This window comes from Drosophila willistoni, unplaced genomic scaffold, assembly GCF_018902025.1.
Source record: "Drosophila willistoni isolate 14030-0811.24 unplaced genomic scaffold, UCI_dwil_1.1 Seg169, whole genome shotgun sequence".
NCBI lineage: Eukaryota > Metazoa > Arthropoda > Insecta > Diptera > Drosophilidae > Drosophila > Drosophila willistoni.
This window is the reverse complement of record NW_025814128.1, coordinates 1,611,802-1,638,922: the sequence shown is the minus strand read 5'-3', so window position 1 is coordinate 1,638,922 and position 27,121 is coordinate 1,611,802. Positions and strand designations below refer to the sequence as shown.

The 27,121-nt window shown below is 36.2% G+C and overlaps 1 protein-coding gene across 2 annotated transcripts in view; it reads right to left on the bottom strand.

The window, feature by feature from the left end:
- LOC6652698 (mitogen-activated protein kinase ERK-A) overlaps positions 1-26,687 on the bottom strand; it is a 66,889-nt gene extending 40,202 nt beyond the window's left edge. Inside the window, exons 1-4 of one of the 2 annotated variants that reach the window (XM_023181277.2) lie at positions 26,415-26,687; positions 26,176-26,348; positions 18,635-18,761; positions 18,465-18,575 (exon numbers count right to left, since the gene is read on the bottom strand). In XM_023181277.2, coding sequence (XP_023037045.1) covers positions 18,465-18,575; positions 18,635-18,761; positions 26,176-26,336 — 399 coding nt within the window. In that variant the 5' untranslated portion in view covers positions 26,337-26,348; positions 26,415-26,687. The remainder of the gene's footprint in view (positions 1-18,464; positions 18,576-18,634; positions 18,762-26,175; positions 26,349-26,414) is intronic. The other variant, XM_015176486.3, reaches the window with a different exon arrangement.
- Positions 26,688-27,121: the final 434 nt, after the last annotated feature.

Sequence of the window (27,121 nt, the reverse complement as noted above, 5' to 3'; positions counted from 1 at the left end):
CGTTATTACACACAAATATAAATACATTCAAATATAATACATTCACTCCTTTTACAGTCGGACTCATTTATAACCGGTCAGAGAAATGTTCCAAATAAAGGTAACTCAAAGTTATTTAACTCTGTATATAGTTTATTAGAGGATACTTTATAAATATTATTAATAATTATAAGTTTTGCTTGAATTTCATAGAACTAAATGTTTAAATTTTTTATGTGTGGGATATGGGGCTTGGCTGGCATGCACTCCAATAAATCACCTCCATCTTTTTACCACTAAATTTAAATATTTTTTGTAAGCCTTGGTGAAAATTTCAAGATCCTACCACCACTAGAAGTATTTTTGGCTGCGGCTTCATGTAAGCGGATCCACTGTGCACTGTATTTACATTAACATGTTCTACATGCTTCGTTACATGGCCCATGAACAGCTTCTAACTCATGAAACCGAAATATAAAAATGATTTCTTTCCTGAAATCGAAGAGAATTTTTTTCCATACTCCGCTCTACATGCTATTAAGCATTGGACTCTTCTACCATCTGCAACTGGGCAGATCGAACAGTCACTATTTACCACCCTTTGGTTCTTTGTGAGCTATATGATATAGTCGCCTGATCTTGATCAAATTCGGCACAGTCATTACCAGATATATAAAACTGACAAACGTTTAACCTAAAAGCAATCACGTCAAAAGTAACAAAGTTATTCATAAAAGTCACTCTTTTAGACCGATCCTTTCTATGGCAGCTCTATAATATTATCGCCTGATTTTGATCAAATTCGGCACAGACATTAATAGTTATGTTATGACGAAAGATATGTAAATATAAATAAACATATGTAAATTTCATAGCATACTCCAATTTTTATGAAAATGTTTCTTCTAGTTCTTCTAGAGCTATATGATAAAGTGGTCCGATTCTGATGGTTTTCATACTTTATTTTTCCCGGGTAATAAAAAACCCCGAAAAAAAAATTCAGCCCGATAGCTCTTAAGACGGCTGAGTAAAACGCATACGCACAGACGGACGGACAGACGGACATGGCTATATCAACTCAGCTTCTCATGCTGATCAAGAATATATATACTTTATGGGGTCGGAAACGTCTCCTTCTGTGCGTTACAAACATCTGACCAATTTTATAATACCCTCTGCAAGGGTATAAAAATTCGAAATTCACCAAGTGCCGGGCATTTTTTTTCTTCCTTTTAGTCTAAAAAAATCTCAAAAAAATTTGGGCCGATCGGATAATGTTTGATGGGCGCGGAACTCAACTAAAGTTTTCAGTGTGATGCTCCCATATAAGCATACATAGCACCATACCAATGTCATGTGAGCGAGATGGAATGCTATGAAATAAAATGTCAGTACATTGAGAACACTATTGATGTTATATTACAAAAAGAAAAGAATAGAATCAAATGTTTCTTAATTAATGGTTTTAACTTTACTTTTTATTATTATCACTGACTAGATCACTTTTTTTTACAGTGGGGTATTTTTTTATAAGCTTCAACAACTTGAAGCAATGATTGGTTTTTTCCTCGTTGTTTGTGAGAACTCTGTTGTACTCCTGCATAAATTTGACTCCTCTTTCGGCCATATCATTTACCACAAGAAGATCAAGGCATTATGTTAAACCTTCCTGAAATTCAAATGTTTGCTTCCAGTTTGATGCATCCAATTCAAAAAATGTTTGTGGTAGCTTAGCTTTCTCAAAAAAATCTTTGTTTTTGATGACACAAAGTCAGACAAGGAGTATTTTTGGAAGTCTACCAAACTAGAGTAATGTCTATTATTTTTCAGTTGAACATTTGGTTCCTTTGAGTTAAGATTGCTAACCATACGAATTTTTTCTTCGGAGGAGACATTCGAATTAAAAAACGCCAGAGCTATTAAGTCTTCGGCAAGGTACCATAAATGATTGGCAATTTTTATTCAATAGTATAGACGAGGTTTCCGCGTCAGTACTTGCATATTTTAACCAATTTTTTACATGGTTCAGATCATGGAAAGGAGCCTCAATTGCATTTGTACACTTAAACCATGCTTTAACGTACATTTTCACCAAGAAAATGCCAACAGCACGCAAACCATTTTCTTCCTTTTTTGTCAGCCGAATTTGATTTCTAAATAAAAATAGATATTTTAAAGGAATCTGGTTAGAGATTACGACCTATTGAAATTTAAATCGAACTTAGCCGGCTCGAGGTCAATCTTACAAAAGAAGATTATTTCAAAGGCAACACACAAAAAGATGAGCAGGTTGTCTGTATAGCTATTTCAAGAACTACCAAGTTCTATCATCAGCAGACTTTGCTAAAGAACTCCAGAATTGCAACAGCCATACCATATCTTCAAAGCGAATACTAGTTGGGAATTACATCTTCTTTTGTAAGATTGACTTCGAGCCGGCTAAGTTCCATTTAAATCAGGGCACCAGTTTTATCCATCTGTAAGTTATGATAAGATTATTGGTTTAAAATGACCGAAAAAATTTGTAAACCACTCTTTTACTTAGTCGTCAAATTCAGCAGAAATTTCTGTAGATTGTTTTATACGATTTGCCTGACGGATCCGGTGAATAGTTGAACGATTGATGACAAGTTCGTCTGCACGATGTCCTAATACTATATATACTGCCATCCCATCAGATTATTTGGCATTGTCTAGAGCTGCGACTAATCGAGATGTTATAAAACTTCGTTTTGAATCCGATTTTGATTCTTAACTTATGTTTTGTTTATCCATTACGAGTACACCTAGACCCCGCTTTGCGTCGTTTCGTTTTGCGTTTTTTCGAAGTTGCGTCGCTGCTTTATTAGTACACCTAGACCTCGCTTTGCGTCGTTTCGTTTTGCGTGTTTTCGAAGTTGCGTCGCTGCTTTATTAGTACTAATTTTCACTGTGCGTCGTTAAATTCTCGTTGTTGCGTTGGTTTGAGTTCGAGTGTTTAACTTTTTTTTTCTTAATCAGCCATTGTGGCAACGCCAATATCAACTTTTACCAACATTGCCTTTGAATTTTTGTCAGTTTCACGTTTTTCAACATTGACTAGCTTACCTATGTACTTCTGTTTATAATTGCGTCTTGCTATTAAAACTCGGGGAAGGGTTAGTAGAAATGTTCGTAGAACAGTGTTTAACCTCAAAACAAATTTCAAAAGCGATGGGCTTGATTGTCGAAGCAATGGAGAATTTTTATAAAAAACGATCTTGACAATGACAGAAGTTTTAAGGTATCCCAGGCGGTAGCTGCAAACATCAACTGCTACCAAAAAACTTATTTAAATTTACAAAAAAAAGCTATTCACCAAACTCTGGACAAATTTTTGGTGAACGAAGCCACTAAAAACTCATAAAGATTATTTATCTTTATTATTTTGAATAGGTTATTTTGATTTAATGGAAACAGTTTTTTTTTAATGAATGAATGCAATAACATATTTGTTTTTAAATGTTTACTTTGTTCAATTTTTCTTTCTAAAAAGTACTATTTTCATGGCCCGGGAACCTATCTTTGATCTTTCCATGGTTGCCTATAGAAAATCTTAATTCACTTTGCGTCGTGTTTTTTTGGAACGTATCCCCAACGCAAAGCGAGGTCTAGGTGTACTAATTTTTACTGTGCGTTATATTCTCGTTGTTGCGTTGTTGTGAGTTCGAGTGTTTAGCTTTTTTTTTCTAAATCAGCCATTGTGGCAACACCAATATCAACTTTTACCAACATTGCCTTTGAATTTTGGCAGTTTTACGTTTTTCAACATTGACATCTAGCTTACCCACTTCTCTTTATAATTGCGTCTTGCTATCAAAACTCGGGGACGGTTTAGTAGAAATGTTCGTGGAACAGTGTTTAACCTCCAAACAAATTTCAAAAGCGATGGGCTTGATTGACGAAGCAATGGAGAATTTTGATAAAAAACGATCCTGACAATGACAGAAGTTTTATCAACTGCTACCAAGAAATTTATTTAAATTTACAAAAAAAAGCTATTCACCAAACTCTGGACGAATTTTTGGTGAACGAAGCCACTAAAAACTCATAAAGATCAAATATTTTATTAGGTTATTTTGATTTAATAGAAGCAGTTTTTTTTTAATGAATGAATGGAATAACATTTTTGTTTTTAAATGTTTACTTTGTTCAATTTTTCTTTCTAGAAATTAGTATTTTCATAGCCCGGGAACCTATCTTTGATCTTTCCATGGTTGCCTATAGAAAATCTTAATTCACTTTGCGTCGTTTCACTTTGCGTCGTGTTTTTTTGGAACGTATCCCCAACGCAAAGCGAGGTCTAGGTGTATAGCAATTGGCTGACTGATATCATTGTCATCACTGCTATCCATGAATTGAGGAATGTCTAAAGAATATTAAGCAATGAATCTGTTGAAACCTGGATTTTATTACTTAAATAATTATTTTACGTTTTTGGGCTGATGTTCCATCTTCGTGTTTTCTTTTCCGGGTATGCTGTTTTTCTTGAAATCTTTTTTCCCGTGCATATAATGTCATATTAACACCAACCATACAACCAGGACGTCCTTTCTGTCGTTGCATTTGTAAAAACTGCTTATCTTCCTCAATCTTAATTTGTTCTTGTGTATCTACACTTGCAATGTCGTCCAGACATTCCACAAATGTGTGAACATTTTTTTTCTGAGATTCAGATCATTTCTCGATATTTGTTTTTTTAATATGATTCCAATCTTCATATAATTTTATTAATTTGACTGCAGCTTTATTAAGATCCCTGTGCGAAATACGGGCTTGTTGCAAAAAAATTATTATCACTGCATTGATTGTTAGTCTAGAAAGATCACTTGCAGCACTAATTGTAAATGGCGCGAAACACATGCCATCTCGCTCACATCACACTGAAAACTTAAGGTGAGTTCCACGCCCATCAAACATTATCCGATCGACACCAAATTTTTCGAGATTTTTTTTTTAACTAAAAAAAAAAAAAATGCCCGGCACTTGAAAAAATATTTATATTTTTTTTCCCCCCCATACAACTAAGAACACCCCTAATATATGTACATACGTTGATGTATGCACTTAAACATATTCACATAAATATACATCTAAACATGATCATATATGTACAGTGCCGCTCAACTGAATAGGTTTGACTTCATTTTTAAACTTAGAACTTAATATCTTTATAACGAGGACTCGGATTCAAACTAAACAAATTTTGTCAGGTAAAACAATTAATTATTCATAAAATAAATAAATAAATATTCACAAAATACAAACAGTTTTTTTTTGGGTTTGGTTTTTATATTTTTTACTTTTTTACACTCCTTGTTCCAAGTCATGTGATCCCGCGCAAATCGAAGTCGCGCTTTCTTTCGTATATCATTAAGAGGAGGTTTTTTTTTTTTTATTTTTAATCTCTTTAAGTGTTTAGCACTCCGAATAACTCGTTTTACTGTTGCCAAACTAGCATTTACACCGCATTTATCCCTGATTTTACTGGCAGAGAGGTGGAAATTCGAAGCAGTTCGAAGAATAAGTCGCCTCTCTAATGCCGTTGTAGCACACTATTTAATTATGTTTTAGGCCAGATTCATTATAGCCTTTAACTTGACGTTTTTCAAAATCGGTTAAAGATTATCCGCGACCCATATTTTAAAAAAATGGCAGCAATTACTTTAAATTTAAGTAGACCAAAGAAATTATGAGTTTTCAATCACGCAGTCAATCAAAAAGTTGTAAAACCTAATCAGATAAGCCAAAAATAGACCACATATTTAGCGAATTTCACGATGAAAGCAAGATTCTGAATTACCTTTGCATGGAACCCGTTACATTTTTTGTCATATTATGAGTAACCAGCGTGTGAACGCTGACCAACCACTTTGATGCAAGCGCGCCAACAATATGTATGTATGTACTGACACTCTCCCTCTCATTTGTAGCTGTCGCGGACGACAGCATAGGAATATATATGTAAACATAGGCTAAGCAAAATAATAATTTTTGAATAAAAACCAATCTTAAAACTGCAACCAAAAACCAGTGACGTGTCCGTCTCGACGTTATTTAATTTAACTGGAACCCGGTCATTACCTGGAGACCGTGACACTGTCCTAATGGATCTACGGCAAGGACGCAAGCAAGCTTGTAACTATGATTCAAATAAAAAACAGAGAGAGAACTATCTCAACTGTGTCTTGCACAGTGAACCAGAGAGGTGGAAAAAAATAATTTTTTTTTTTATAGGATGTGGTTGGTGATGATGACTGATTGTATTGTATGATGATGCCAGGGATTTGTCCTGAAAGCATTCACGATCATGATAATAATGGACCTTTTCCACGCTCTGGGAAAGAGCAATGTTTCATTATAGCGTTAAACAGTTATCACATGTATTGTACTGGGATGTTTGGAAGTTCTGGAATTTTGTTTAGATTAAATGTCTTTTGCGGGTTGAAGTGGTTTTTAGTAACTGCAGAGATCTCATCGGATTGAAGTCCCAAGTACTCTCTAACCGGCCAAGACGAATGACATCTATTCGTCCCTTTGCGGTCCCATACACCAGTTTGACACCTAATCGTCATAACGGGCTCAGTAAAAGCGAATAAAGTTGGTTGAACTTTTCATAGGGGACGTTTTTGTGTTGGTTGGACTGACTGAGCTTTTCTCTCTATTCCCCTCAAGCACTGCTTTCTTTTTGTCGTAACGCCTAAGTGGTTGCGGTTGGCATGCGTACTCTGCTATTCTCCTCGTTATTCGGTTTTCTGTCGTTTTTCCGTTACTAGTTGTTCTATGTGCCGTGCAATTTTCAAACCTGCTATCAGAATGGGTGTAAGAAGAACCTTATGTTTTTATTTACCTATATGAACTATGTAGGTGTATATAACTCTAGCTAGATGTTGAGGAACTCGATGGCGAAATTAGTTTTAGTTTTCTAGGCACATAAAATATTCCTATATACTTATCTCGTGAGCCGTATTGTCCAACCACATATATGTCAGATCTAATCGAAAGGTATTGAATTGGCCTTTACATTGTATTGCGTAAATTATGATATGTACAGCTGCGAGCAAAAAAATAGTAGTGGCTTCAGGAATTTTATAAATATCATAGAAAGTTATGTTATCGGGGCAAGACTGAGACTTCTTGGTATGCAAATTTATTATTCGGTCTGTTACTAATTATATTATAAACAAAAAAAAACACTCCATTTTGATATTTCGAAAATAATGAAGATTTGGTGTCAATAGTTTTTTATTCCAATAGAGTTTTATTCCACTGAAATAGTTTCAAAATAAAGAACAAGTTAATATCAACCTATTAATCATTAGTGGCATGTCCATTGTTCCCCAGTACGGCTGCGCAGCGACGCGGCATAGAATCTTTCATTTTCTGATACCTTTCTGGTATTATGGTCTTTCATGTACGCTCTATAGCAGTCTAAGGACCTCTTTTAGTGGTTGGCTTTGCAGCAACTACTCCCTTCTTAACGTCGCACTACGAATTTTCGATCGGATTCAGATAGGGCGACTGTGCGGTCCACTTCATTAAATCTACTCTAGAATTATTGATACGAGCTTTTGCCACATTCCGTGTGTGTTCATGGTCATTGTTTTGTTGAAAGACCCAACAAAGTGATATTTTCTCTTCGTCATGTGGTACCTTTACTTCTTCAATAATTTTAACGCACACATTATGCCTTCTATGCAGCATATAGGACCAACACCGAATTGGGAAAAACAGCCTGACACCAACACACTTCATCTGGCATGTTTAATAGTCTTGGTGGTGTACTGTTGACTGTACTCCGTGTTCTGTCGACGAATATACAGCCTAGATCCCTCTCCAAACATCACAATTTTTGACTCATCTGACAGCAGTATGTTGCGCCATTTCTCCACAGGCCATTTTATGGAAAGTTTGAGCATTCAATTCTTTATACTATTCTTTTTTCTAATTCGGGCGAGATTTTAAGCTTTCGGCCACGTCTTTCTGATATTTTTTTACCTTTTAATGCATTTTGAACTGCAGTTGGGGAGCACTTAAAAATTTCACAGACTTCTATGAAAGTTTGGCCCTCATCCATAAGGTTTCTGATCTGAATCCTCTTAGACATTATTGATAACGGTCATTAAAGGTTTTGAACAGATCGGAATATTATCTTGCAAGTTATAGTAATAAATATCGGCAAGTGTTTTGCGCTACTATTTTTTTGCTCGCAACTGTATGCATAATGTGTAAATTATAATTTACAAGTATGGATGGAGTTTTCGTCTAAGCCGAAGGCCTTAGTTGCCAGTGCTTGTAAATTATAGTTAGAATGATAGTTTACAACTATATCCTACACTGTTTACAAAAAGGATGCCCCGAAAAAAACCTTTTTTTATGATTATTAATTATTATTAATTATGATTATTAATTAAGTATGTATGTATAACTGGACCGTTAATTGACGTGAATTTTCGTGAAAAATTAAGGCAAGGAATGCGCTCGCTTTTATTTAAAGTTGCTAAACGGCGGTTTTTGTCGCTCGAAAGAAGACTGTCGAAAGATGTGGAATTAAGAAACATGTACCTAATTTTTATGGAAGAATATCTTTCACATGTCAGAGACCGATAATAAAATTCCCACCAAGGCACTTGGTGTTGTTTGGTTACCTGGGGAAGACGTTTTCCAATTCCAAATCGATGACTCGTTTATAAGCCTCTGAGCGACAAAACGGAACATTGTCTCGGTGACATCTCGTTTATTTGATCCGTTAGATCTTTCGAGTCCCCTAATTATTAGAGGAAAAATCTTAATGCAAGAGCTGTGGCTCAGGGGACTTGAATGGGACGAATCAATTCCAATGAATTTGGAGACAGTATGGAACGAATTAAAAGCATCCATAGTAAATATAAAGAAAATAAAAATCTCAGATCTCTGTCACCGAATCAGTAATATCATACAGGTACCAATTAAGCGTGCCTTCCTTGGGTCATATTCGGAAATAACTCTACATTGGATACAGTCACACCCATCGACACTGGCTACGTTCGTTTCGAACAGGGTGGCTGAAATTCAAGAGTGGTCAGAGAACGTAGTTTGGCGTCATGTGTCAACAAAACAAAACCCAGCTGACATAGTATCACGAGGTTGTGATGTTCATGAATTAGTTGACTCGATTTGGTTAAAAGGTCCACAGTTTCTTAGTAAATCTCAATGTGAGTGGCCTACCAACCAGCATGTACAAATATCGGACAAAGAGTGCAGTTTGGAGGTGAAAAATTACCTGACATGCTGACTCTTTTTTTTAATGAATGAATGCAATAACATATTTGTTTTTAAATGTTTACTTTGTTCAATTTTTCTTTCTAAAAAGTACTATTTTCATGGCCCGGGAACCTATCTTTGATCTTTCCATGGTTGCCTATAGAAAATCTTAATTCACTTTGCGTCGTGTTTTTTTGGAACGTATCCCCAACGCAAAGCGAGGTCTAGGTGTACTAATTTTTACTGTGCGTTATATTCTCGTTGTTGCGTTGTTGTGAGTTCGAGTGTTTAGCTTTTTTTTTCTAAATCAGCCATTGTGGCAACACCAATATCAACTTTTACCAACATTGCCTTTGAATTTTGGCAGTTTTACGTTTTTCAACATTGACATCTAGCTTACCCACTTCTCTTTATAATTGCGTCTTGCTATCAAAACTCGGGGACGGTTTAGTAGAAATGTTCGTGGAACAGTGTTTAACCTCCAAACAAATTTCAAAAGCGATGGGCTTGATTGACGAAGCAATGGAGAATTTTGATAAAAAACGATCCTGACAATGACAGAAGTTTTATCAACTGCTACCAAGAAATTTATTTAAATTTACAAAAAAAAGCTATTCACCAAACTCTGGACGAATTTTTGGTGAACGAAGCCACTAAAAACTCATAAAGATCAAATATTTTATTAGGTTATTTTGATTTAATAGAAGCAGTTTTTTTTTAATGAATGAATGGAATAACATTTTTGTTTTTAAATGTTTACTTTGTTCAATTTTTCTTTCTAGAAATTAGTATTTTCATAGCCCGGGAACCTATCTTTGATCTTTCCATGGTTGCCTATAGAAAATCTTAATTCACTTTGCGTCGTTTCACTTTGCGTCGTGTTTTTTTGGAACGTATCCCCAACGCAAAGCGAGGTCTAGGTGTATAGCAATTGGCTGACTGATATCATTGTCATCACTGCTATCCATGAATTGAGGAATGTCTAAAGAATATTAAGCAATGAATCTGTTGAAACCTGGATTTTATTACTTAAATAATTATTTTACGTTTTTGGGCTGATGTTCCATCTTCGTGTTTTCTTTTCCGGGTATGCTGTTTTTCTTGAAATCTTTTTTCCCGTGCATATAATGTCATATTAACACCAACCATACAACCAGGACGTCCTTTCTGTCGTTGCATTTGTAAAAACTGCTTATCTTCCTCAATCTTAATTTGTTCTTGTGTATCTACACTTGCAATGTCGTCCAGACATTCCACAAATGTGTGAACATTTTTTTTCTGAGATTCAGATCATTTCTCGATATTTGTTTTTTTAATATGATTCCAATCTTCATATAATTTTATTAATTTGACTGCAGCTTTATTAAGATCCCTGTGCGAAATACGGGCTTGTTGCAAAAAAATTATTATCACTGCATTGATTGTTAGTCTAGAAAGATCACTTGCAGCACTAATTGTAAATGGCGCGAAACACATGCCATCTCGCTCACATCACACTGAAAACTTAAGGTGAGTTCCACGCCCATCAAACATTATCCGATCGACACCAAATTTTTCGAGATTTTTTTTTTAACTAAAAAAAAAAAAAATGCCCGGCACTTGAAAAAATATTTATATTTTTTTTCCCCCCCATACAACTAAGAACACCCCTAATATATGTACATACGTTGATGTATGCACTTAAACATATTCACATAAATATACATCTAAACATGATCATATATGTACAGTGCCGCTCAACTGAATAGGTTTGACTTCATTTTTAAACTTAGAACTTAATATCTTTATAACGAGGACTCGGATTCAAACTAAACAAATTTTGTCAGGTAAAACAATTAATTATTCATAAAATAAATAAATAAATATTCACAAAATACAAACAGTTTTTTTTTGGGTTTGGTTTTTATATTTTTTACTTTTTTACACTCCTTGTTCCAAGTCATGTGATCCCGCGCAAATCGAAGTCGCGCTTTCTTTCGTATATCATTAAGAGGAGGTTTTTTTTTTTTTATTTTTAATCTCTTTAAGTGTTTAGCACTCCGAATAACTCGTTTTACTGTTGCCAAACTAGCATTTACACCGCATTTATCCCTGATTTTACTGGCAGAGAGGTGGAAATTCGAAGCAGTTCGAAGAATAAGTCGCCTCTCTAATGCCGTTGTAGCACACTATTTAATTATGTTTTAGGCCAGATTCATTATAGCCTTTAACTTGACGTTTTTCAAAATCGGTTAAAGATTATCCGCGACCCATATTTTAAAAAAATGGCAGCAATTACTTTAAATTTAAGTAGACCAAAGAAATTATGAGTTTTCAATCACGCAGTCAATCAAAAAGTTGTAAAACCTAATCAGATAAGCCAAAAATAGACCACATATTTAGCGAATTTCACGATGAAAGCAAGATTCTGAATTACCTTTGCATGGAACCCGTTACATTTTTTGTCATATTATGAGTAACCAGCGTGTGAACGCTGACCAACCACTTTGATGCAAGCGCGCCAACAATATGTATGTATGTACTGACACTCTCCCTCTCATTTGTAGCTGTCGCGGACGACAGCATAGGAATATATATGTAAACATAGGCTAAGCAAAATAATAATTTTTGAATAAAAACCAATCTTAAAACTGCAACCAAAAACCAGTGACGTGTCCGTCTCGACGTTATTTAATTTAAGTGGAACCCGGTCATTACCTGGAGACCGTGACACTGTCCTAATGGATCTACGGCAAGGACGCAAGCAAGCTTGTAACTATGATTCAAATAAAAAACAGAGAGAGAACTATCTCAACTGTGTCTTGCACAGTGAACCAGAGAGGTGGAAAAAAATAATTTTTTTTTTTATAGGATGTGGTTGGTGATGATGACTGATTGTATTGTATGATGATGCCAGGGATTTGTCCTGAAAGCATTCACGATCATGATAATAATGGACCTTTTCCACGCTCTGGGAAAGAGCAATGTTTCATTATAGCGTTAAACAGTTATCACATGTATTGTACTGGGATGTTTGGAAGTTCTAGAATTTTTTTTTAGATTAAATGTCTTTTGCGGGTTGAAGTGGTTTTTAGTAACTGCAGAGATCTCATCGGATTGAAGTCCCAAGTACTCTCTAACCGGCCAAGACGAATGACATCTATTCGTCCCTTTGCGGTCCCATACACCAGTTTGACACCTAATCGTCATAACGGGCTCAGTAAAAGCGAATAAAGTTGGTTGAACTTTTCATAGGGGACGTTTTTGTGTTGGTTGGACTGACTGAGCTTTTCTCTCTATTCCCCTCAAGCACTGCTTTCTTTTTGTCGTAACGCCTAAGTGGTTGCGGTTGGCATGCGTACTCTGCTATTCTCCTCGTTATTCGGTTTTCTGTCGTTTTTCCGTTACTAGTTGTTCTATGTGCCGTGCAATTTTCAAACCTGCTATCAGAATGGGTGTAAGAAGAACCTTATGTTTTTATTTACCTATATGAACTATGTAGGTGTATATAACTCTAGCTAGATGTTGAGGAACTCGATGGCGAAATTAGTTTTAGTTTTCTAGGCACATAAAATATTCCTATATACTTATCTCGTGAGCCGTATTGTCCAACCACATATATGTCAGATCTAATCGAAAGGTATTGAATTGGCCTTTACATTGTATTGCGTAAATTATGATATGTACAGCTGCGAGCAAAAAAATAGTAGTGGCTTCAGGAATTTTATAAATATCATAGAAAGTTATGTTATCGGGGCAAGACTGAGACTTCTTGGTATGCAAATTTATTATTCGGTCTGTTACTAATTATATTATAAACAAAAAAAAACACTCCATTTTGATATTTCGAAAATAATGAAGATTTGGTGTCAATAGTTTTTTATTCCAATAGAGTTTTATTCCACTGAAATAGTTTCAAAATAAAGAACAAGTTAATATCAACCTATTAATCATTAGTGGCATGTCCATTGTTCCCCAGTACGGCTGCGCAGCGACGCGGCATAGAATCTTTCATTTTCTGATACCTTTCTGGTATTATGGTCTTTCATGTACGCTCTATAGCAGTCTAAGGACCTCTTTTAGTGGTTGGCTTTGCAGCAACTACTCCCTTCTTAACGTCGCACTACGAATTTTCGATCGGATTCAGATAGGGCGACTGTGCGGTCCACTTCATTAAATCTACTCTAGAATTATTGATACGAGCTTTTGCCACATTCCGTGTGTGTTCATGGTCATTGTTTTGTTGAAAGACCCAACAAAGTGATATTTTCTCTTCGTCATGTGGTACCTTTACTTCTTCAATAATTTTAACGCACACATTATGCCTTCTATGCAGCATATAGGACCAACACCGAATTGGGAAAAACAGCCTGACACCAACACACTTCATCTGGCATGTTTAATAGTCTTGGTGGTGTACTGTTGACTGTACTCCGTGTTCTGTCGACGAATATACAGCCTAGATCCCTCTCCAAACATCACAATTTTTGACTCATCTGACAGCAGTATGTTGCGCCATTTCTCCACAGGCCATTTTATGGAAAGTTTGAGCATTCAATTCTTTATACTATTCTTTTTTCTAATTCGGGCGAGATTTTAAGCTTTCGGCCACGTCTTTCTGATATTTTTTTACCTTTTAATGCATTTTGAACTGCAGTTGGGGAGCACTTAAAAATTTCACAGACTTCTATGAAAGTTTGGCCCTCATCCATAAGGTTTCTGATCTGAATCCTCTTAGACATTATTGATAACGGTCATTAAAGGTTTTGAACAGATCGGAATATTATCTTGCAAGTTATAGTAATAAATATCGGCAAGTGTTTTGCGCTACTATTTTTTTGCTCGCAACTGTATGCATAATGTGTAAATTATAATTTACAAGTATGGATGGAGTTTTCGTCTAAGCCGAAGGCCTTAGTTGCCAGTGCTTGTAAATTATAGTTAGAATGATAGTTTACAACTATATCCTACACTGTTTACAAAAAGGATGCCCCGAAAAAAACCTTTTTTTATGATTATTAATTATTATTAATTATGATTATTAATTAAGTATGTATGTATAACTGGACCGTTAATTGACGTGAATTTTCGTGAAAAATTAAGGCAAGGAATGCGCTCGCTTTTATTTAAAGTTGCTAAACGGCGGTTTTTGTCGCTCGAAAGAAGACTGTCGAAAGATGTGGAATTAAGAAACATGTACCTAATTTTTATGGAAGAATATCTTTCACATGTCAGAGACCGATAATAAAATTCCCACCAAGGCACTTGGTGTTGTTTGGTTACCTGGGGAAGACGTTTTCCAATTCCAAATCGATGACTCGTTTATAAGCCTCTGAGCGACAAAACGGAACATTGTCTCGGTGACATCTCGTTTATTTGATCCGTTAGATCTTTCGAGTCCCCTAATTATTAGAGGAAAAATCTTAATGCAAGAGCTGTGGCTCAGGGGACTTGAATGGGACGAATCAATTCCAATGAATTTGGAGACAGTATGGAACGAATTAAAAGCATCCATAGTAAATATAAAGAAAATAAAAATCTCAGATCTCTGTCACCGAATCAGTAATATCATACAGGTACCAATTAAGCGTGCCTTCCTTGGGTCATATTCGGAAATAACTCTACATTGGATACAGTCACACCCATCGACACTGGCTACGTTCGTTTCGAACAGGGTGGCTGAAATTCAAGAGTGGTCAGAGAACGTAGTTTGGCGTCATGTGTCAACAAAACAAAACCCAGCTGACATAGTATCACGAGGTTGTGATGTTCATGAATTAGTTGACTCGATTTGGTTAAAAGGTCCACAGTTTCTTAGTAAATCTCAATGTGAGTGGCCTACCAACCAGCATGTACAAATATCGGACAAAGAGTGCAGTTTGGAGGTGAAAAATTACCTGACATGCTGACTCTTAGGGTTGACGATCACATGCCAATTTAATAAGGATGTTTTCTTATGTGTTCCGTTTCATCCGTAGATGTATAACAAATCGAAGGCGTTTGATGATTTGATACCATCACCATCAGAGCGAAGAGGCATTTCATAAAATTATTGAAATATTGCAAAATAATGAATTTTGAGTAGATATTGAAAGGGTTCATAAGAGCGCCAAAGTGGGTCAGAAACTTCAAGATTTGACTGCCTTTGTAAACGAATGCACTGGTTCGTGGTGCTTATTTTCGTTGTAGAGAGTTGAGGGGCGACTTGTAAACGCTCCTGTTGCATATGATGCGAAATTTGTTCGAAGCTATGTCCGTCATCTCCATTTATCGAATTGTCATGTTGGCCCAAGAGCTTTAGTGAGCACCCTGCGTGAACAGCTATGGGTTGTTAAAGCTTTAGAAGTCTTCCGTCAGACAGTGAGGTCTTGTGTATTATGTTTTAAATACAAGCCACCTCTTATGACGCAAATATGTAATGGGAAATTTTCCGGCAGACAGAGTTAGAGAGCTCCGCCCATTCAGCATTTGCGGCGTAGATTTTTGTGGTACAGTACACATAACATTGAAAATTCGAGGAAGGCCTCCATACAAAGCTTATATTGCACTTTATTAGTTTTACTCTCAAATTAATTATTTTCCGCTTTTATTACACGTCCGTTCGCTGCGAGCTTATCAGAAGGAAGAAGGTATCAGAGTTGTATCTTTCTAGAAGTCATCGATATCACAGTGTTGATCGAAGATCGAAGGCGAGGTGGACGCAGTTCGAGAATTCGCATCAAGAAGCGGAAGCGAATTTACGTTCATACCGCCAAGAGCGACGCGCTTCGGGGGTCTATGGGAGGCAGATGTGAAATCTGCAAAGCACCTACTTCTACAGACGGTAGCCAACGCCAGCATAGCAGCAGAGAAGAAGACGGTGCTAGTGGCATTAAACTCCAGACCACTCGGGGCAAAGAGCCAGGAGCCGAACGAAGGTGGGGCCATAACACCCGGGCACCTGTTGGTCGGAGGACCGCTGAGGGCACTGCCGCACCAGGGGACTCCGGACCATGAGAGTCTCGGCGGCTGCTTAAAGCGATGCGGGCGTTCTGGCTGCGATGGTCCCGGGTTTGTGTGCTAGGACTCCAAACACGAGGCAAGGTGCACAAGCGGAGATCCAAAATCGCCGTGGGAAACCTCGTCCTCGTCGCGGAGGACAATCTACCGCCGCAGCAGTGGAGGACGGCTCGATTGGTGGCCACAAGCGTCTCGCCTTACGGCGCAATCAGGGTCGTCGACGTTAAAACGTCGGAATGGTCGACCTACAAAAAATCGATCCACAATTTGGCACCCTTGCCAATTTTTTGAAGGCCTTATAACCCTTCAAGGAGGCCGGTGTTAGCGCAGATGAGCGCTAATGTTTTGCTCGTGTCATCGTTTAATTTTTGATGTTGGAGTTGGGGGCGAGAGCGTGGGAGTCGCGTGGAGCGAATTCGCCCGCACCGCCTTGTTAGTTAAAAAAAAAATTAAAGAAAATATAGTCGAAAATTACATATGAAAGCGAGAGCATTCTTTGTTTTATTCTTTATCGAAAATTCACGTCAATGAACGGTCCAGTTATACATACATACATATTTAAAATTAATAATCATAAAAACTCTTAGGATTTTTCATCTATTAAACAGAGAGCCGCGGTTAACCTTGGCGATGCTAATGTTTTTATACCCTTGCAATACTTTCGCAAAATAGCTGCCCACAGAGTCAAGCCGTGCGGTGTATATAGTGGTGGGCAGTAGGTTAGCGCGTTTTGGTTTTTTAAATTTAGCATTTGATTTTCTCATCATTCACACAGCGTCAAACTTGAACTGTGATCTTCTGCATGAATTCCAGAACAAGTTTCTACGCAGAAATGCGCCTCCTTATGTGCTTAATTTGTCCATTAAGAATTGATTGAATAAACAAAAAAAAAAAAAAAGATACATCCTATCCTAAAAGTTAAGTCAAAGTTGTTTATCAAAGTTCGTGTTTTTGACCGAATTTTCTTATGGGAGTTCTATGATTAAGTGCCCCAAACTTGGTGAAATCTGGCAATCATTAAAACAAATGTTAAAACGCAAATTTTCATGACCATAGCTTGGAATGTAACGACGTCATTCAGAAGGGTTTGTGGTATCCAACAAAAGTTGCCTTTATGAACATTTCACAACTGTTCTGATGTTTTTTACCAAGTTGTGCCAGTTTAAAATTGATTAAAATATAAAACAAAATCCGAATCAATTGAAAATAAATCAAATTGGAAGAATTAAAGTTTAAAAGACCTCAAGGTTTCTGAAAGGAATGAATAAATTTGTCAAACTAAACAATTGAGTAATCTGCATCAAATTGACATAGCTTACTTATTTTAATTTGCTATTAGTATTTGACAATTTGATAGCCTATTTGTTTTTGGCCTTGCCACCCAGCCCAAAAAATAAAAAGAAATTTATTGTTTTTTTTTTGGTCCTCACAATTCCAAAATGTGTCAAAGTCCAAAGCCATAGTAAATTTAGCCAATCTAGGTTGTCAATTCGACATGTACTCCTATTACCGTCAATATAACACCTTTAAAACTGAAATTTTTGAGACCAAGAAAACTCAAAACGGTCCATAGGAATTTTGGACACAGCTCTGTTCCATTTAACAAAGAACGTGCCATATATATAAGTTAGCACTCGCGTCTCTCCACGATACACCGACTCCTACAAAACACCCCGACCAACTATGATGCAGCAAGACGAAAATGGAATGCAATACCAGACCCATTCAATCTACACTATCCACTTGTTCCATTATTGACTTCCTATACCTAGAGTAAGCACTTTAACGCTTGACCCAATATTAACTTCCTATCACATAGCGTAAGCATTTTTCTAATCACCTTTGTAACCAACCCGTTTCTGCTGAATTCACCGGAAGAGCGACATACTCTCAAGATCTTCCACAGTACGATCAATAGACATTGATCATCCCTCTTGAGGTATATTTCAGGCCTTGGAGTCAGCTTTAGTCTTAGTCTGGCCTCGGAACCAGAAGTACAATCAAGTGATTAATAAACGTATTATAACGCTAAATCAAAAATTCTGTGTAATTAGTTTCATGGTAACGTAGTGGTTAAAGAGTCATGTGTGTCATCTTGCACGTGTGTCTGAACTCGTAACCAGGGACCATACTCGCAACCAAGACACGGAACTTACATTTAGAAGCTTGATTTACATTTTACCAAACTTTATACTTTTGCTAAAATACGTAATGTTTTGAATTTATTATTTCCTTAAAACACTTACCTGCGTTTTGAGTAGTTTATATAGATCAGTCTCCATTAAGCATTGTACAATGTACACATCCCTCATCTGCTCTATGCTATCTACTCTTAAGATGTCGCGTATATCAATTATCTAAAAAGGTATAGAACTAATAAGTTTGGAAGTATTCTTATATTAAAACAGTAAACTACATTTTCATGTTTAAACCGAGTTAAAATGGTTATCTCTCTCAGCGTACGTTGGCAATATGTCTGGTGTTCAAACGGAGAAATTTTTTTGATTGCAACTCTTTGGTTTGTCATCGTATCATCAGCAGATCTGAAAAATAGTCCAAAAGCAAAGTACTATAGAAATGCACCATCGATCAATAAAGACTTCTGGTAAAACCTTGTAAATATTTAAAATGGAAGTCGGCATGCCGAATTAACATTTGCCCGTGTGGCAAATTTTGAAAATCATTTTTTTTTTATATTTTGTATGTATCACATGTGCTACAGACGAAATCACTTCAATTTTTTGCTGAAACTTGGGTGCGACAGACTTACACTCTTAGCGATATGCTATCCGCTCACAAATGTGACAACTGAATGGTCTATTTCAGGAAAATCACAACGTTTATTTAAAAAAAAACTAACGCCGTAAAACAAGTTGTTTAGTTACCGATGATTTTGCATTAAAATAATAAATGCAATTATTCGTCTAATATTGCGTTTCAGCAAATAACTTTGTATCAGGCTTAAATCCGCTAGCGACAACATGATTGCCACATATTTCAGTTCAAAAGGTTAAATCAAAATGTATGCTGTTATAATATTAAAGTATATGTTAAAACATTTATAAACACATTGTTAATTTATTTTCTAAGAAAAACAACTTTTTCTTTGAAATCGGAACGTTTGGAAATATTTTATATTCTTGTCGTGTGCCCAAAATATAATAGCGCTATTTGAAATTCAATGTTATTTTCATAAAAAAATAAATATTAAAAAAGCTAACTTCGACTGTGCCGATGCTTATATACTCTTGCAGTCCTTGGCCATAATATTTTTACATGTTCCAAATTCTTTTTCTTTAACTCAATTTATCAATGCACAGACAGAGCCTTCCAAATATCATTTCCATTTCTTGTTCTTCTCCGGATCCCCTTTTACAAGCATGACGCGATCGGCACGCATACGCATATAGTTTATGCAGCGTTGCGTCTGTGTTTGTATGCGTGTGCTCTGTTGATTCGAGCAATGACGTACTATGCTGTTGGCAGCGCTGTCGGCCACTGCCGACACTTTTTAGCAGAGCCGATTTACATTGACTGTAACTTGTGTTCTATTTATCCGATATAGTGGTCCGATCCTGACAGTTTTCATACTTTATCTAACCCGGATTATAAGTACGGACGGACTGACGAACGGACATGGCTATATCGATTCAGCTTCTCATGCTGTTCAAGAATATGTATACTTTATGGGGTCGGAAACGTCTGCTTCTGTGCGTTACAAACATCTGACCAATTTTATAATACCCTCTGCAAGGGTATAACAAATGTTGGTCTTTTCCTATAAAATTATTTGATACACAATGACCATGCGTCCCCTAATGACGCGGGTTGGATTCCGCGCAGTGATTTCTGTATCACAGCTGTAAAACTTATGTAGAATACATACTTATGACGAAAATAATAGATACACCTCTTAAAACTTAGTTTTATTGACTTTATTTTAGCACAACATTATTGCTATTACCTATTTAAAAAAATAACTATATTTGAAAAAAAAAGCAGAGGGCCGGGGCCAATTTTGACTGCGCCGAAGTTTCAATATACTTGGAAGTTTTTTTTTTTTATTTTTCTTAACCTATTGTAATATAATTATCAGTGTTTTATAAAATTTGGCAGTCATTTGTAGGTATACGAAACTAACAAATATTAATTTTTAAGACAATAGCTAGGAAAATAATGAAGTGATTGATTCACTGCTGTTCGTCACTGTGCCGTTTGTATGATGCTTCCTATTGGTTGCACACTTCTTACCAAAATTTATATACCCTTTATGCCGGGGGATAAAAGCAAGTTAAATTTTAGAATTTCTTTCTTGATTAAAATAATAGATGCATTTCAATTGGCTAAGATATATTTAACTTTTTTGTTTTTCAAATCACTGAATATCTTTTTCTGTTTCATTATTTGACTTATTTATGATAAAGCACTGGCACATCGTCTGCGATTTAGACTCTTAATCAAAGCTTGGTAGGTCTCTGTCGAAACCTTCTTCGACGTACAACAAAACAAAATTATTTCATGATGAAACATCAAAATTTATAAAAATACAACAAATGTCACCTGGAAAATGAAATCTAAGAAATTGAAACACGTTAAGCTATTGAAACACGTTAAATTGTTGAATTGCACTGTAAAACTGAAACTCTTTTCTTTAGGTTATATGCCTTTTTCGCGATAATCGATGTGAACAAACGATTACCAACATGATCAGTGGTGCCAAAACGATAAAAGTGCCCGCTATATTGAAAAACTAAAGTTCTACCAACATGTCTACAAAACGTTCATAATAACAACAAGAAATGTAAAGTAAAAGTAGATTTGCAGCATGAGTCTAATAATATGGCAAAAGAATGTAGTCCCACAATTGTCGATTGCTTGCACATTTTTATTTTGCCTTCGTTTTCTACAGCTTACCCCTTAAGTTTTCACCGAGTTTTATATTAGGATATAACAAAAATCCTAGTTCAGCTTAGTTATAACCATACAGACTAAAATAGGAGGAATTGTTTTTATCAATTCAGAAAAACTAGTTTTAGAATTAAAAAATACTTAATAAAAAATATCAAGTTGTAAATTTTATTCACTCTCAACAGTTTCACTTATAAAAGACACTTTCTTATAAAAGACAAATGTACTTCTGTACAATAGATTGAGATCTTAAACAAGGAAATTTAACAAAACGGTGTGAATGAAAAAACAAAATAAGTGTTTTAGCCAAGAATAACAAAGAAGCTAACTCCGGCTATGCCGAAGTTTATATACTCTTGCAGTCCCTAATATTTTTACATGTTCCAAACTCTCTTTCTGTAACTCACAGATAAAACCTTCCAAATATAATTACAATTTCTTGTTCTTCTTCCCCATCCCCTTTTACATGCATGCTGCGTTTCGCACGCATACACATACATACAGTTTATGTTGCATTGCGTCTCTGACGTAGTAGGCTGCTGGCAGCGTTTGAGCAGAGCCGATTTATATTGACTGTAACTTGTGTTCTATTTATCTGATCTGATTATCGGGATCTGATGTTTTATATAAAAAACTATCATTGTAGTAAATTTCATAGGGCTGCTCCAATTTTTTCACATATGTTTCTTCTATAACTACATGATATAGAGGTCCGATCCCAATGAATTTTGTCTTCCACCGGTTAAAAGTAGCTCAAATATCAAGTTTCATCCCAATAGCTCTTAAGATGGCTGAGTAAAAGGCATATACACCGACGGAAATGGCTATATCGACTCAGCTTTTTATGTTGATCAAGAATATATATACTTTATGGGGTCGGAACCGTCTGCTTCTGTGCGTTATAAACATCTGACCAATTTTATAGAGGGTATAAAAATGGAGTAAATCACAAATCTTCAGTAAAATATCAAAGATGCTAACTTCGCCTATGCCGAAGTTTATATACCTTGGCAATAATATTTTTACATGTTCAAAATTCTTTTCCTGCAACTCAATTTATCAATAAACAAAGAAAACATTCAAATTATTACTCTTTTTGTTCCAATTTTTTCTTTTTCTTCTCTCATTCCCTAAGCAAACCACGGCACGCATACACATAGAGTTTATGTAGCAAAAAATCGTACAAGAGGCATACAACATAGGGAACCGCCAAGTAGTCCGAGCAACTGGTGGGAAACAATGCTGTGTGAAAATCTCCCAAGTGTGCCACCTCAAAAAACTTTTGCGTATTTTTTACTCAAAAGTATCTATTTTGATTCAATGATTCGAACTTGTACCAAAGTTACTAGCAGCAATACTTCGTTGCATGCTACTTTAAACATTTTTTTCGTCTTACTCGCTGCTTTTATCCAGAATTTTTTGTAGCCCGGCCATTTATTAGGCAAATATCTAAAAATAATTTTTTTTTTCTTTTGTCTAAACCTCGTAATTTCAAAAGATATTAAGAAAAATCAAAATATTTCTGTGTTCTGGATGTGATTATAAGAAGTTTTTCACCAGTCTTTGATTCATAACGCATCAAATAGTTCAAGTTATCGCTACAAAACCAAGATTTTTCATTCCGCCTTCATAACAAAGCCACAGAATTAACTGCTTTCCTTAAACTAATGCTAATATCAGAGACTTTTTAATGCGCTCAGTTAAAAATATTTGGCTACGAGCATTACAATGCTCACGGAGGGAGAGCTAATCACCACGGTGTCGCTTACATTCTGGTTAGATCAGACATCCGACATAGACCCTTGCCGCCATCTTCTTGTCATGAAGTGCAGCTTGCAAGCATTGTTGTAAACTAGGCTTAATTCAAATTGACGCCATCTATCTTCCCCCAAACACAAACATTTCCCAGCAGGATCTTGAGGGCATACTTAATGACAGATCACCTAAAACCTTAATTGCAGGTGATTGGAATGCCAGACACTCTTTTTGGTGCTACAATTAATACCAGATTCAATGTATTGGCTTCTGGAGGTCCAACTTTCTTTGCGCAGGACACCACCAGAAACCCTTCTAATGTTGATTTCGCACTTTATCGTGGTATTCCAAATGAACTTCTACTCATCCGTGAACTCCATGACTCAGATCACCTACAACTTCTTGTGGAGCTCCACTCAACGTTTCAGCCACTCCCTCCTTCTTCCTTCTCTCATTTGAAAGTAATCTGGTCACTTTTCGGCAAGCTCTTAACGACTATCTGCATTCAGAAATCGACCTTACGTTAGCAGCTGACATTGACTTTGCCGCTGAACTGCTCCATAAACGTATTGAGGATGCAGCTGCTGCTGCTTCACCCGCTTCCCATACCATACTCAACTCTCCGTTAAAAAACCAAGGCAATCTTCCTGACCATATCAAAACGCTCCTGGCATTTAAGCGCTGACTTCGAAAACGCAGGATAAGACTAAGGATTCCTATTTACAAGCAAAACGCCAACATCGAATTGATGCTTTACTGGAACAAGCCGACTCGGCAGACATATCAGAGTACCAACTCTGGCGGTTTACCCGTAAACTACGTAGGCAACCTCAGCGTCGCCATCCAATTCGAAATACTGCTGGTGCTTGGCTCCTGTATCAGGCTGAGGCTTTTGCAGGGCATCTAGAGCAGCAGTTTTCCCCAGCCCCAGACTTTCCCCAGACCAAGCAGACATGGAGAAAACGGTATCAAGTTTACTCTCTCATGTACATGAAGATGACACAATCACTTCCTGTACTAAGGCGGAGATTTTAGAAGAAATTAGACGTGTGAAACTCAAGAAAGCGTCGGGTCACGATCTCATCGATGGAAGAGTGCTTAAGGCACTACATGACAAAGCTATAGACTTTCTTGTGGTCCTGCGCAATGCTATAATTCACATTCGGCACTTTCCAGCGGTATAAAAACGTGCTGTGATTGTAATGATTCCTGAGCCTGGCAAACCTGAGGGCGAAATTGGTTCATACCGGCCAATAAGCCTTCCAACATTCACATTTGCCCTTCCTATTTGGGGCTCTGCAGCTACATCTACAAAGGTCACAAAGGTAAAAAACGCATACGTACGGACGGACATGGCTATATCGACTCCGCTTCTCATGCTTTCTGTGCGTTACAAACATCTGACCAATTTTTTAATACCCTCTGCAAGGGTATAAAAAGATAGACAGATATACTGGCATTGAAATATAATCCATATACCGTTCTCTAAAACTGAAGTGGCGAAAATACCTAATCACTTTAAACCACTCACATCCACACCTCATGTTTCAAGACACACTTGCATTTGAAAATAAGTTGACACTAGCAAATTACTTTTCCAACAGTGAACAAAAATTCAGAACGAAGCCCAATGAACAGCACAATTCTGACGAGCTCAGACAAATTAACACATTACTCGAAAAGCTACAAAAGCAAATGGCTTCAATTAAAGAAATAAGTTTAGAACCTGCATCATATATTCCTTATATAATATTTCTTATCAGATCAAAACAACCTTTTTTCTTGCAGATTTTCATAAGTAAACAACCTTGAATACAATGTCCAACCATGCTGTAATTTTTTCCGTTTCAAGTTTATTACTTTTATAGTTTAACTTTGTATAAATCATAAATAATGGACAAAAGTCAAAACTGTGTCCGACCCTGATAATAAATATTATCTACATATGTTAAATTATTATCATTTAATGATTTAATCATGATTTCTATAATTCTCAAATAATAATTGTAGACTACAAAGCTTAAAAATAACAATTCATTTGCCATATGACAGATTTGCCTACGATATTTAATACAGTTTGCAAGCATTCAACATAATCATACGTCCCCGCACTGATTTATCAATTTCGACCACAAATTGTCTGCATCGCAGAAATGAACCAAGATGTCGCAGAAATCACTGGCTCTGGTTGTTTATAGTTTTACACATACCAGCTAAAAAAAGATAGAGCATATAAAGCCGTCATGAGAAACCTACATATATTCGGCACATAATCAACTTCGATAGTCGTTCCACAAACCTTAACCTTACACCGGATCCCAACAACAAACTGGTCTTCAAAATAAGAAAACTGTGCAGTGCAGTTATAAATACTTATCAAGCTACCCAAAAATAATAGTGATCTCGGACAAGCGCCAAAATTTGGACACAACCAAAGTTTTTATGGCAAACTTAATATGGATGAAATGTGATGCAAGTCACAATCTCGAGTAGTGTCCAAACCCCATAGATGTTCCGACCTAATGTATAAACAGAGGATTGTAATGGATGTAGACGTTACCAAGCCGTGCTTAAGCTGAGGAATCAGGATACGACATGGCTTTCTCGAACCAGCCAGGTGTCAGGTTACGGCAATCTAAAATTTTCTTCAAAATTGAGAACGCCAAGTTTGAAAACTTTTCGGAATTGATGTCCATTTGCGTTTTGAAAAGATTTTGAAACAAAAACAGGCCGAAATATATCTTACTACTAAACCAATTTTAGTAAGAAATTGTATAGTTTTGGGCAGAAATATTATAAAGGAAAACGAATCTGAGGCACGGGGTTGGCTTATATTTTTTTCTTACCACAATGTAATAAAAAAACGGGAACAGTATGTCGGTCATTATTAATGATGGCTAAGAACCATGTCCATTTAAGGTCCCGAAGGTGACCGTTCTCAATTTTTATATAAATTAAATGTACTCTCAGAAAAACTACAAGTAGTAATCAGTGATAAGGCGTGGTAAATTACATTGTAATTAAAAATTTTAAACAAATTGAGTTTCATTTATTTAACATTTATAATTTTTTTTCTTTTCAAAAGTCTTGCGAGCGACAGTATGAGAGCCCATACGCGTTATGCTTTTGGTACCATAACACCAACTTAGTATGATCGGACAAATGTTTTCTAGTAACAAATAGACCTTTATTTTACCAGTTTTATTAGTGATGTCATAGAAAAAGGGATGTACATATATGTACATACATATATGCAATATTTGTTTATCTTGCTGAAATAAGTTTTGTACATACACAACCATGCCATAAGCTCCTTCGCCAATGTATGTAAGTTTACTATATCTGGGTCCCACCTCAAAAATTTGCCCCCTTATTACTTCAGCGTTGGAGTGTGGGGCGCTAAGAGGAGCACCGCCCTCGGAACATGTAGCAGGAGCAATGTTTCCTTCCGCCATTTTATTTGTGATCTAAAATATGTCCCGAAAAAATCAAAATTTTGTCTTTGAATAAATTATTTCACTTCAAATACATACAAAAATAACTACTGACTATTAGTTCACTATTTGACACTTGTATATTGAGAGACAACACCCGTTTTTCGCTTCACTTTTGTTGTCTACTTTTGCACTTGGAGGAAGTTTATTTTGTAAAGAAACGCACATACGTCAACGGGGACGTTTAAAAATTATACTTTACAAACAAAAGTACACTATTATTGACTGCTCCGCTCTGCTGTATTAGGATAAATCACTAAATTACTACATATGTATGTATACACATATGTGCTCTGTTTGTTAGAAAAGCTGCAAATCTATCGATTACTTCAAAAGTTTCAATGATTTTTTCTATCGAGTACTTTTAGGACCGATTACCGCTAAGTCCATTTGAGGGGAACGGCTGGAATAAAGGATGGATGTGAAATACCGTTTCCCACATTCACCATCTACCATCTTTTAACAGATGATTTTAAAGCTGCCATAGGCAGAATTGTTGCAAGGTGTAGCGAGAAAAATAAATAACTCTTAATTTCTTTAATTGTTTTAACTTAAAGAAGATCAATATTTTTTATATATAAGTGGTAAAATAAGGTACGTTTCATAATTATAACGCCACCCATATATTTCAAATATTGGTCTAACGGTACAATTTTCGATGTTACAATGTTCTACCGAAATACTTGTTGGGGTACAACAACAACATACAACAACTTTGGGATCAATAGGAATAACGGTACTTTTCT